General features: G+C 37.2%; 1 protein-coding gene across 1 annotated transcript in view; it reads right to left on the reverse strand.

Moving 5' to 3' along the window:
* Positions 1 to 13,248, reverse strand: part of MED27 (mediator complex subunit 27) — a 110,209-nt gene that overhangs the window by 20,484 nt on the left and 76,477 nt on the right. Inside the window, exon 7 of the mRNA XM_009287023.1 lies at positions 8,718 to 8,811. Coding sequence (XP_009285298.1) covers positions 8,718 to 8,811 — 94 coding nt within the window. The remainder of the gene's footprint in view (positions 1 to 8,717; positions 8,812 to 13,248) is intronic.

Here is a 13,248-nt window from a genome sequence, read left to right on the forward strand (position 1 = left end):
AGCACCTACCACTGTATCAGTTAAGTTAAAAATACAAAGCCATGACCCAGAGGTGCCTGATCTATGATGCTGATCATCCACTAGAATCAGAAAGACAGTTTTGTCATAACTGCTAAGATGAGGAAATGGAGTCACTTCGAAAAAAGTTGTCAGCACGCTTAGAGTTAACAGTTTGTTTTTATTTTTCTACCTTAGTAAGACTGGCACTTCGCTAGGATATAGGTCTACTGAGAGAACCGACTTTTGTAACTTCACACTAGGCATCAACCATATACAGTAAAATTAAAAGGAGGAAAAGAAGAAATTTTAAACAAAAAGAAAAGAAATCTTCTTAATGGAAGAGCAAAAAGGCTGCCCTACAAACACCCAGACCCAGCTTTACGTATAACACTTTCTATCTCCATTGCCTTCACGCACTTTAGTGGATGCTCACTTCTTTCCTCTTCCCTTACGTTCTGCATTCATGATATCTCACATTGCTGCCAGGTGGAAAAAAAAATTGGATGAAGTTGATCTGAAGCCTGTGTGGGATGTTCCTGAAAATCCTCAGAGTGAACAGTGGAACATAACAAGCTGAAAAATCCCATGTTTGGCACTCCAGCTTGCTTGAATATACTTATTGCTGGCCTCAAACCTCCCCACAAGATTTACCTGCACAAATGCTTTCAAAATGCTTCTGCATTAGCTCATTGCCTTTTCCCAGGTCATCTGTTTTCATGCCCTTCCAGTGATTTACTCCACACTTTCAGAATCCGTCACAGCTAGCCAGACACCAGCTACCATCCATCCTGCAATACTGAAAGGTCAAATTCTGCATACTGGTCCGGGACAGTAGCCTCAATCACCTACTTGCTTGAATGTCAAACAAGCAGTGTTACACCGTCTCCCACATGTGTCAGGAGCTGTGTAAAACCATCCTTAGATGGGTACCTAAGACTGTGAGCTCCCTGAGGAAGGCACTACTGTTGCAATCTCAGCTTAGACAAGGGTTTGTGCCAGGGGGTCCTCTCCAGGAGTAGGGGCACCCAGGCGTCGTGGGAATACAAATGAACTATTGAATTGCATTGCAACTTTGGCCAGGTTAGTGCTAGGTTGTCTGAATTAGCTCTTACAGTGCTCTGGCACTGAAACAGAAAACTTTCCTGTTTTGTGTCACTGTTGTTATGACATGGGATTCCTGTGGATTTTACACTGGCTGGAAGAGAGATCGGGACTTTCAGATTATTTTTGCAGGACCGTATCATTAGTGAAGTCTGACAGAAGCAGAAATTTTGTAAAACTAAGCGTAACTCGGAGAAATTATAGTTCATCATTTTAACAGCATTGAAAGAATGAGGCTAGTAGTACAAAAAATGAACAACAACCTGTCACTAGACTGGAGGATGCTGTTAGATTTGGAAGCCAAAAGTATGCTCTGCAGCTATTTTCAGGGTAAAGCACATTCCAAATTGTACACAATAAATGGGATACCCTTTATATTTTCCTCTAATAATCAAGACTTGTAACTGTTTTCAGGACTTAATGATTTTGTTCACCTCAACCGTATTTTACAAATCATGTTTTCCAGCAAACCATTTTCTTTCAATGCCTGCTCAACTTAGCTAACTGGAGTCCACGTTCAAAAAAGATCTATGTGTGGAATGTAATTTACACCTATAGTCATACAACTGTGTCCCTACAGATCACCTGAAAGAAGGTAGTAGAAACCTAATGACTCTGGTAAAAAAGTAATTTGATAGTTCTACTCTAAGCTCCAGTAGTGCAGGTCTCTCCTTCTGGAGGTCAAGACTCACCCAGATGGTCCCTATTTAATGGGCACTAAAATGTCCCTACATTTCCACAGATATCAACTGAAAGAAACTTCTTTCATTATACAGAAAAGATACCTTTCAATTGTGACAAAAAGGCAACAATTTCCTTTCTAAGCCAACTTTTCCTATTAAATTTCAACAACTTCTGTCGATATCCTGTTAAGACAGCACTTGGCTTTTTAATATTTCGCCTGAAGGATATATGCCAACTCGTCCTTGATGTAGAAAATTTTAATTCAAATCAATACATGTACAAGGTCACTTTAAAATTCAATTAATATGAATGAAAAAATATGCCCCACAGTTCTGTGAGCTGAAAATGGAACAGTTGCAAGTTAAATACTTCTGTAGCTTCTGTTTTGGTCTGTGTAATAACAATGTACTTCTAACTTCCTTTTAACTAAAGTGTACTAAATTCAGACAGTTAAGTTATTCATAAATCCCCTGCTTCCTAAAATGGCAAGCTCCAGAAGAAGGTAGGACAGGCAGCTGATTGAAATCTGCAATATTATGCAGCTTTTCTGACAAAGAGACATAAAATTAAAATATTGAAATATCCCAGTTTTAAAAATATTTTGTCTATCACCAAGATAATTCTCAAAGAGCATATGACAGACACTGCATGCCAAGAAAGGGGGAAGGGGAAACAGAATTATCAGTGAGAATGGCTTAGATAATGTCTTGTAAGACTGCTAAAAAAGTTCCCATTTAACATCACTTTTGGTTGGAAAAGAAATAAGTACCTCTCTAAATAAGTCAGAATTGGGGTAAAAATTAGTTTACAAAATGAAAAGGATCAAAATGATAATGTCTTAAGACTGCTAAAAAAGTTCCCATTTAACATCACTTTTGGTTGGAAAAGAAATAAGTACCTCTCAAAATAAGTCAGAATTGGGGTAAAAATTAGTTTACAAAATGAAAAGGATCAAAATTAATTTACCACGCCAGAATTCTGCCTGGAGGAAATAGCTTGAAAACCCCCCCTTTAATTTTGCCTCCTCACTGAAAGTGATACCAAATAAAAAGCCCCTTTATAAACAATTTTTAAAAAAATGCATTAACAAACATTCTTTCTTCAAATTTATTTAGAAGTTTGGTATTAGGAAAACATATGCTGACAACACCAAGCTCCAACACTTTGCAAAATATTCCCAAAGCTCCAGATTTCCTCTCAGCATCCCAGGGAATTTGCTGCTGATTTGAGCTGCAGATGCTCTGCAATGCAGAGCTAAAAGAAAGAAAACACTATTTTCAGTTAACATGGGTACCTCCCTGCTTGTATAAAAAGGAGGACCAGTCTGTATGCGTTTTTTATTCACCTTAGAAAACAATAAGGCAACATCAAACCAGAGATGTAACCAAGCTGTACCTATTTCCAGCAAAAGGCCAGACACCTGCTCCTTGCCATATAGCCAGCCATAAGCTTGTCCTCCACTTGTGTACCTATCTTACTAATCAGTGCAATGCCTGGAAATCATATCTCTCTCTCTCAACTGAAAAATAAGGTTTTATATTAAAAATAAAGTAAAAGAACCCTACCCAGACTTTCAACTAGGTTTTTTTTTTTCCTATGTCTCATCTGCTGCTGGTATGAACGCTGCGCTTTCCCTCACATGCTTATTATTCTTTAATTATGCCTATTTGTAAATAGCAAGATAAGATGCAATTAAGCCATTAGAGTCTAAATAAACAAACATACTAATTAGGTGCTTTACAAGGATTTCTTTTTTTATGTAAGGGCTGGAATTTACCTTTCATTAATCTAACCTAATTGCAATAGTGCATGATAAAAAGTCAACATAAATGAAGGACTTCAAATGATTTTGCCATATTAGGGATGAGCTGGTGATCCCCTCCCTCGGTAACACGGCATATTCTCTTAATAAAGTGAACAAACTGGCACAGAATATTGTTCAAAGGTTGAAAGACAGATTTTGCCAGTGGCCAGTCACACTTAGGGAAGGGTCACCCTAGTCCAGCATTGCTACGGATGATGAAATGGATTCTGTCTCTTCCTCCGTTCTAAATTATAACACACCAGGAATTTTACAGGGATGAAAAAGATGTCTGATCTTGCAGAATATAAATCTATGGGAATATCAACACAGACCTGTGAGCCTTTGGGACGGACAGCAACCCTGGGACACAGTAAGAGGGAGCAAAGCTGAGGAAATTTCTTGCTGGTCTTCCTCTACTTTTCCTACTCTTGCTCACTTTCCCATCAAAAGATCCTTCCTCATTTTCCTCATTCTTATATTACACAAACAGAGAATAATTTACAATTTACTTGCCAACCCCTGCTCACATACTTTGCTGATTCAGGACATTCTTCCTCCACATACGTGACCTGAAATGCTGGCTTAATGCTTTTTAAATGCTGGTTCTCAATCTTAAAGAGACAAACTGTGAAGCCACCACAGTCACAACAGTCCCACTATGAGCTCAGAAGTGATTCCTCAAGATCCAGCTCACACAAGAGATCCTTAAACAACCCAGTACCTCCATCAAACACCAAAACCTAGTGTCTCCAAGAGAGTAAATCCCTAAATTAGTGTTCATCGTATGCGCCTAAAATTAGGTGCCTAAGCCACCAAACGCGATCATCAAATCTATATCCCTATCACAAACCTGCCTACCTCTAGCCAGTGCCTACTTTGCGCTAGTTTCCTAATGAACCACTGGACTGGTAAGGAGGAACACTTACACTGCTAAGCATTTTGGAGAAAAGAGACTGTTTTGAAAATAACAGCATTAAATTGTTTCCGATCAAGTATGACATCAGTGCTAACTTCAAATCCCTTAGCATGTTTCCCCCCCCTCCCCAGTTCTTCAAGATCAGGGTCTCCTGAACAAAAAACCATTTGGTGGCTTTTCTTAATGGGCAAATAATAATAAATTTCAGAATCCATTTTTCCAACAGAAAATAATAACGATTTTAAGTAAAACACTGATAAACAAAAATGAGACACAAGAAATTACTCAGTTTCCGTGAACAGATGTCTAGCCTATTTGCAATTAATACAGCCCACTTCCATGCAATCAGACTGTTTAAAAAGCTTGGAACAAGACTTGAAAGTTGAAATGCAAATGTGTCTGATTTTATGGAGAATGAATAAAATTGTATAAAAACGTTTCATATTTTTATATGAAAGATCTAGTAAAAATCTAGGCATCAGTATAAATTCATAAAATTAATTTATCATCAAAAATTTGTAAGAGAATACGAAAAGACAAAATCATGATTTCTGCCATGAGCTTTGGTTTGGCAGAAACAATTCAATTTTTCAAATTGGAAGATAGTTATACATATCATTATCCTTTAGAAACAGCTCAAATTACAGAAAACTATTCAATTATCTGTAAAAATATTTACCCAGTGTTTGTAACTTCTATAGTAGTGCTTTTATATAGCTTTACAAACACTGGGGAGACAAACAATTTTAAAGACAAAGTAGTTCCCAAATGAAGACAAGAAAGTAAGTTTCTACACCTGACTAGGACTGGCTAGGTACATGACCCAAAGGAAGGTATATCCGTCAACTGGAAAAGTGGGGCTAATGTTTACTGTTTTCTAAAATATTTCTGATATTAAGGAATGAATGAATTGTACACAGGAATTAAGTGTTTCACACCGAAAAAAAAATATTCTGAATTTTGATAATGGAAACAAGGTGTGTGAAACTCTCATAATAATCACACCATCAAGTTATTGTATTAGAAAAAATAATGTATATCTAGGAATTCAAGTAATCATTCAAAACAAGCAAAAATCTAGGTATTTTTCGTTAATTAAAAATCAATTCATGTTTTCTTAACATATGAGATGAGGTTTATCTATTTACAATTCCTGGCATTTGACCAACAAAATCTCACAAAAACCTTAAGGAGTCCACAGTTCCCTTTGCTGCTGCTGGAAATTAATTTTGCATAACCCAGTTACTAAAGCTGATATAATTCTATGTTGAGTCTTCTTTATGCATAGTGCGATTAAAAGATTAATTGAAAAATCACTAGTGAAGATTGGGATTAAACAGCACCTTGAAATGCCATGATAAACTGCTTTTAAAATCAGTTGAGGATTTCACACAGCTCTGAAAGGTTTCAATTATTTATGTGTTTGGTCTGCGTAGCATAAATCCAGACTAATGAGGTACAATTGCTGTGTATAAATCTAAAGTACAAAAAACCTCCTTATTGTCTGGAGGAAACAGTCACCTCAAAGGACTAGGAGGTAGCAACCTTTCAAGACACCGCATTTATGCTCTCAGGAATAGTTTATTTTTCTCTTTGCTTAAAGTTCTCAGCTGATGTGAAAGCTGTACCCTGGTTAGGGAGAACCCAGCTTAACACAAAGGTTACTCGCCAGAAGAGTTTGACCAGCAGGCTCACACGGCTGCTAATTATTCCTCTTGAAACACCAGACGAATCTTAGACCGTGAAAGTCCCACTGCTACAGCTAAGGACATAAATTCATTTCCATGTGCGCATGAAGTTGTAGAGTCTGGGGCTGAAACTTGCTGTATTAGGTCTTTTTCCTAAAGATGCTTTGTTTGGCAAAGTCTCCAGCTATTCTGAAGTTTCAAAGAATCTCACAGGCGCTCCCTTCCCCTTCTTCCCCATCTCTTTCCAATCATTTGCACGCTTTTAAAACATGTACAGTGCTTACCAGTGCCTTTGAAGATGGATACATGTTTTTTCTGGTAAATGGAATGATTGTGTTTAAAGATGTTTTAATATAACAACTAGACCTCCGCGTCAAAGACCTTCATAAGCAACGGCAGGTATGATATGAACAGTCCAAGGATGAAAATAGTTGAGATTATACAGTTAATTAATTAACTCTGGGCAAACAGTATGGTTGTGAAATATTTTTTACATAAAATAAGCATCATCTGAATCCTTTGGTATTGTGGTAAACCACGTTGCTGCAAGGGAACAACTCCAAATCTAACTTGGGATAAGTTCAGAGTGAGAAATCACAAGTAGTGAAGAAACCTCCCTTCTTCTGGGGGAGGTGCTCTTCACACTGCCCATCCTACAGCACCTTTCACTGAATGATTTGCGGCTGAAAACAGCAAAAGCTTTTGTAGCAGTCAGGGCCAGATGGAAAGTGCCATATTGGCAACATCAACTGAGACAGATGGGAAAGAGGGAAAACCTGCCTAAAAGAAAAAAATGATAAACCCATCACACAATCACATACAAAAATACTTTAAAAATAATCTTTTGATCTCTGATCCAAGGAAAATATGCATGCCACTGGTTCAATACAGGGCTGCTATCTTGTAGCAACAATCATGTCTTTGATTTAGAGAGCGACTGCAACATGGAATTCAGTAAGTTACTACTGCTTGCAAAAGGGGCTTCTTTTACAGTTACCGCCCTTCCACCCTACCTGATTCCTTATCAGTCACATCCAAGATAATTTATCTAATTTCCTAATTGTGCCCAAACCTTGAAAAGCGTCATCTATTTTCTGACCTCAAAAAGCCGTTAGAAGTGGAAGGCACTTACCACATGCAAAAAGGGGCTCTAAGAGAATGGAAAGGGTTTCAAAGCAAGGAAGTAAAACTAGACATTTTTCTATAGGAAAACAGTTAAATATAAAGTCAGCTTAAGAGGAAACACAAAAGCTTCCAAGACTTATAGCTTCTTAAGACTGCACTGATGAATTCAATTCTTTTCTGGAATATATTGTTCCACTTGGCAAATCCAACAATTGCAGATTAAATGTTTTAATGCCAGCTGTTTATTTTAACCTCTGACTCGGTTAATCTCTTGCAAATTTGGGGCTGTTCAAAGAAAGTTAATAATGGGATGTTAGTTGATTAATTAAAACTAAACATAATCACAGCTATATTTACTATAGAGAAATTAACGGAACCTTTGAAAAATATAGACAAAAATCTAACCATAGTAGTGTTTTAAAGTCAACAAAATCTAAAACCAATATGAAATCTAAGGAGCGGCCCTCACGTTGACTTACATTGACTCAACAATTCTGTTTTGATAAGGTATCTGATTTTCAGACTCATTTTACCGTTTGCTTGGAAACAAAAAATATACTCACACGTACACTACACCCAAGCCTTTTGTAATAGCTTGTGTGAGAAAGGAAAAAATTAAAAGGAAGTACGATGAGAAATCTGAGATGGAAAAGACCGATCTGGTCTCAGTTCTTCACCTGTGTATACCGATTATTTTCTAGTTTTATTTAAAATTTGGCTAAAGATGCGACTTCTGTCTTTCACCCTACTAGAGGAAAATCAGCATCCAACTGCTACGCTACAGACTCCACTTCCACGTTGCTGTCTTAGAGTAACAGCTTTAAAGACTTCTCTTGCTATAAGCACAACAGCTGCCTGTGAAAATTGATGTGAACAATAGGTTCTTCTGGAATGAAATCTTGCTTGGTCAGGCAGAAATAAGTCGAATGTATTGGACTTGTTTACCTCTAACCCAGCTTCTACTGCTCCTTTAATTCAAAGGCAAATTCTTGACTTCATCATATAACAGCAATTCACTGACCCAAGAACAACTTGAACAAATTTAAATCATATTGGTTTCCTCCTTCTTTTCTTCCTCCCACCACTCTTTTCCTTCTTAATTATCATGATTAAGACTCACTCATTGCCAAGACTGCTGAAAAACACAGCAAATATTTGAGTTCGCGCTCATATTTCTACAATCACATTTAACAATAAAAAGTAATAGATCTTTCATTTAAAGGTGAAATTCTTTTAGCACTCATTTGCCTAAGAGCAAGAAAGATCCTACATTGCTGTGACAAATGAAGAACAGTATGTTTCTGAAAAAAAAAAAAAAATCTTTAATATCCTGCATTTTAGGAACAGTAACTCAATCCCTTAAGAAAACCATCTCAAGGGATTAAATGATCCAACTTACCAGAAGCATTGCTGAGGTTCCATTTGGCCGGGATAGCTGGATAGACATTTCAGGGAACATCCTATCAATGCGATTGATCACATCATCAACATATCTACCAAACAAACCAAACAACAGAATTAACACACACGCTCCTTGCCACAGTCTCAGATTATTACTCCTTTTTAACAATCTCCGCAGGACTTTCCTGAATTAATTTCTCTTTGATACCTGCATAGTCTTCAAAAATGCATGCAAGCATAATTCAAAAAGTTATTGATGAGAGGAAACATGCCAAAGCCCTATGTAAGTTGTTTTGAAAATTAATTACTCTGCCCTTAAAAACATGCACTCACTTAATTTTTAGTCCAAATCTGTCACCCTCAAACTCTTGCCATCACATTTCTATACTTTTGCCTCAGATTGTTGAAGGATACATTATCAAAATTACTCTTCCAGTGTAGGAATTCATAGGTTGTCAACTCCTTACCCTTTCTTTGATAAACTAAAGCAGATACAGGTTTTCTCAAAGTCTTCAGACTATTCTTAGGGTTTTTTTTTTTCCTCTGAATCTTTCCAATTTATTTCATGCACTGGTGACTCTGAAATCGGCTACTACGTTCCAGGAGTTTCTCTGGGGTGATCACACACAGAGGTAAAATAACATCCTTTCTGCTGGGTATAATCCCTCTGCTTACGCAGGCCAAAGCGAGCCAGCATACATTTGCTTGGTTCCCTGGCATCATATTAAGAGCTGACATCCATTAACAGTGAAAACTTCCTTTCAGAGACCTTGTTTCCCAGGACACATCACCCCATCCATGGGCATGTCTCTCATCCGTCAGCCATTCCTCTGGACAAATTAAAATGCACAGTATTTCTTTAGCAGAGTTTACAAGACAGTCTGTATCATCTGCGCCCTAATGTGTCCTCTGGTACTACTTTCAGTTCTCCTGAAGTATGCAGAAGAAGGGAGGGGCACTGCTGCCTTGTGATCATATGCATCTACAAACTCTGCAACTTGATCAGATCCATGAACGATTTTATTGATAAAACTGTTTTCATGCTAGCCCACATACGTGCTCTGAAAAAAAGATTTTGGAAGAATCGGTTGCCCCCGTTAGATTAACAGTAAAACTGAAAAATAGAATTCTTTCCCTTTAACCTGCTTAAATAAAGGCAAAAAACGTTGAATTCTTGCTCTTCGAAGTTATTCAGTTCTAGTGTTAGTTGCTACCCCCCCCCCCCCCAAAAAAATCAATGAAGTGCTATGCTCCTCCAATTGCTTTGCAAGGGATTAAAAGTCATCAGAAAAAAAAAAATCAAGAAAGCTACACTTACACAGCTGGTAAAGTCACCCCACTTTTAAAAGTAACAAAAAAATGGTATTAGTGCTCCAATTGCTATTTTGCAAGGGATTAAAAGTCATCAGAAAAAAATAAAATCAAGAAAGCTACACTTACACAGCTGGTAAAGTCACCCCACTTTTAAAAGTAACAAAAAAATGGTATTAGTTATGACAATTTTGCATAAGAATCTTAATCCGCACTTCTCATTGTGCAGAAAAAAGTTTCCCCGTTCACTTGAATGACTCATTAACAGCTTGCTTGCTGATGAGCAAAGTCAAAACATCCATTAGCCAAGAACTTCCTTAGCATGGGTGAAAGAGGAGACGCGTAAGAGTGCTTCAGGATGAGTAAGCTACACATTGACAGTATGCACCTAACTATTTTAAACATTACTTAATCCCATACTTTTTTTATATAGCATGAGAGTTTATATTGTTTCCTAAACGCAATTACTCCAGGCTCTGCAAATAAGTTAAGCTATCGCTTGTGCATGAATAGAGATGACTGATTGAGAAACAGGCAAGGAGAGATTCCGAGTTTCTTGACTAGTATGTGGTTAGGAACATGTCTTATAGCCTTGCACGCTACGATGCAGATTATTGCATAACTTAAGTTTTCTAATTTTCCAAGCTTTGGGCAATAATCAGTTAAAAACAATCAAAAGATGAAGTTGCATAAAAAAAGGGCTGCTTACACACGGACACAGTCTATATGCATTAAGGAAGGAAAAGTCAAGTAATTTTAAATCATATAAACAACAGTTGGGCAGTTAATCTGCCTAGGTCCTTCTGAAAAACCCCAGGGGAGATGTACATTTATTCTTTGAAAATGTGATCCAAGCTGGTTGGAGGTAACCAATTCTTCAAGTCGTTCTTAGATCTGATTATTTTTTAAATGTAAAAATTGTCTTGATCGTGTGCCTTAAAACTTGACTCAAACCCAACTGTCATCTACTACTACCTGAGCAGTATAAGGCAGAACAGGGAATTCACAGGGAGCTTGGGAAGAGTCTTCCCTTTAAGTGAAATCACACATACAGCAAAACAGAAATCTTCTCATTTGTATTAACCAGCTCGTGAAAGAACTTAAAGATGAGTTACTAAGACACTTTGGGCTTAGAAGCCTGTTAATTTTGTACCACTCTTCATAAGTCAGTTGACAAAAAAAGAAAATTAAAACCATACGCTTAAGGAAATATAATGTTTTACTTTGGCAAGGCTCAGCAACTCTCCAACAGGACCATCCACACAGGTAGCCTTTTCCTTCTTTTCTCAGTCAAGAGGATGTTAGAGAAAATCCAAGACCAATATGATAAAAGAGCATTGATGTACCTATCATTGTTTTGCCCCTTTGCCTTTTTTCAAGTAGACATCAGGGTTTCCTGAGGACTCATCAGAACAGAAGGATTCTTCAAAGATGCATATATAATTACTAAATTAGCCTGACTACATGGCGGCCTCAAATATAAAATGACAAACAACCTAATCTAAGGCAAAATTCTTCTATAGATATGCCCTTCAGAGAGGACATCTGGTAAAACATCTTGCGAAGGGATGGATATGATAAATCAGATGCAGCAAAGTAATGTAGAAGTGTAACTGGTGACGACTTTAGAGAAAACTGAAGAAGATATGATAAAGACAAGATAAAGTGCACTCCTGAGGCTGTCTGGAAAGAGGGTCAGAGAAAAAGCTGCTGTCTGGAACTTATTCTACAGAACTAGAATACATTAATTTAGTGCCAAAATAAGCAGAGTCACAATTTACACATCTCTGTCCACTCAGTTTTAGCTCAAAAATATGATAGTTCCTATTTGTGTTACAGAACCTCTTACACAGTCTCAGAGAAGCGTAGCACTTAAGGATGGAGAAAAGTCTAATTTTACTTTGCCAATAAGCACTTCAAACTTTTAACGTACTTACCACATCTCAGTTTTCTCCTACTTACAAAAGATGATGGTTGGAACGAGCATTTACAAACCCAGGAGAAATAACGCAAAGCAGGGAAAAGCAAATGGAAATAGATTTGCTCAAACATTTGGCATATCTTAATCTCAAGAAAAAAAATTCATGGAATTCTCAGAATTAAATACAAGCTGAAATTATATGGTAGTAGCTTCCCCTCTTGTCCTAGAACGGGCATTGTTCCACCTACGAAGGGTTGAATAGAGTGTTTAGACAAACTCCCTCCCCATAGCTTCTCTATCACGCAAAGGATGCTCAAGAAGGTCTGAAGACAGATCGCAAACAACTGCAAAAGATCATACCCAGTAGACTACATATTCAATTACAGCACAGTATTTAAAGTCTCTACAGACAGAATTTCATCTTCCTTATTCTTCTAGGCCTCAAAAGACAATACATTAACACCTTGTAGTTGCAACATCCTAAGTTAGTCCCATTCTATTCAAAAAAGCTTCAAGTAACTTCATCAATACCTGCATCCTAATCCAGACCTGTATGCCTCCTAGTCAGAAAAGAACAACAGACTCGACCAACAGGACTTCCGATCATTAAAGCATATCAGATACTAAAGCAATTTTGCTAATGTAATTTTACTGGTCAGAGGGAAGATTTTTAAAGAAGCTGTAATAGCAGGTTTGTACCAACTTCCCTCTCCCATTTTTTCTCATCCTTCTCTCCTTCGTGACACAGATTCATAATTTTTAAGGAGGTTTTAGAATTATATTTTTGACAGAAAATCTTTACTTTAAAAATGATAAATAGTATCATTCAGGGGTATGCATCTGAATGTGCAACAGAACCAGCCAGTAAGATCAGACCTGACATCAGATGCTCTCCAAGGCTGTCAACGCTATGAATCGTTATTTTCATTTTAATGTAGTAGAATATTTTTTCCTACAAACATGCTATATTAATACCGCAAAAGTCAAAACACAGCAATCTACTTCATGAACATTAGCAAAGACTAAAATGAATTTGAAGTGTTATACTCCAAATGAAGTTGTTATGAACATGCAGAAAAGTCAACACTAGAATAAAGCAACAGAAACATTCTTTGAAAATCTCTCTGCCATTTTGCCAATAAGCATATACATAAATCCTTTAGTCCCTATTAGAGGAACAATGCCTGGGACAGAAGACACTTTTGAAGCCAGTTAGAAAATACTGTTTATAAGGGACTAATTAGTTATGCAAAATGCTAAACGAAAAGTTTCATACTAAAACATCAGGTTGACAAGG

Source organism: Aptenodytes forsteri, unplaced genomic scaffold (assembly GCF_000699145.1).
Source record: "Aptenodytes forsteri isolate BGI_AS27 unplaced genomic scaffold, ASM69914v1 Scaffold136, whole genome shotgun sequence".
In the NCBI taxonomy this organism is placed as follows: Eukaryota; Metazoa; Chordata; class Aves; order Sphenisciformes; family Spheniscidae; genus Aptenodytes; species Aptenodytes forsteri.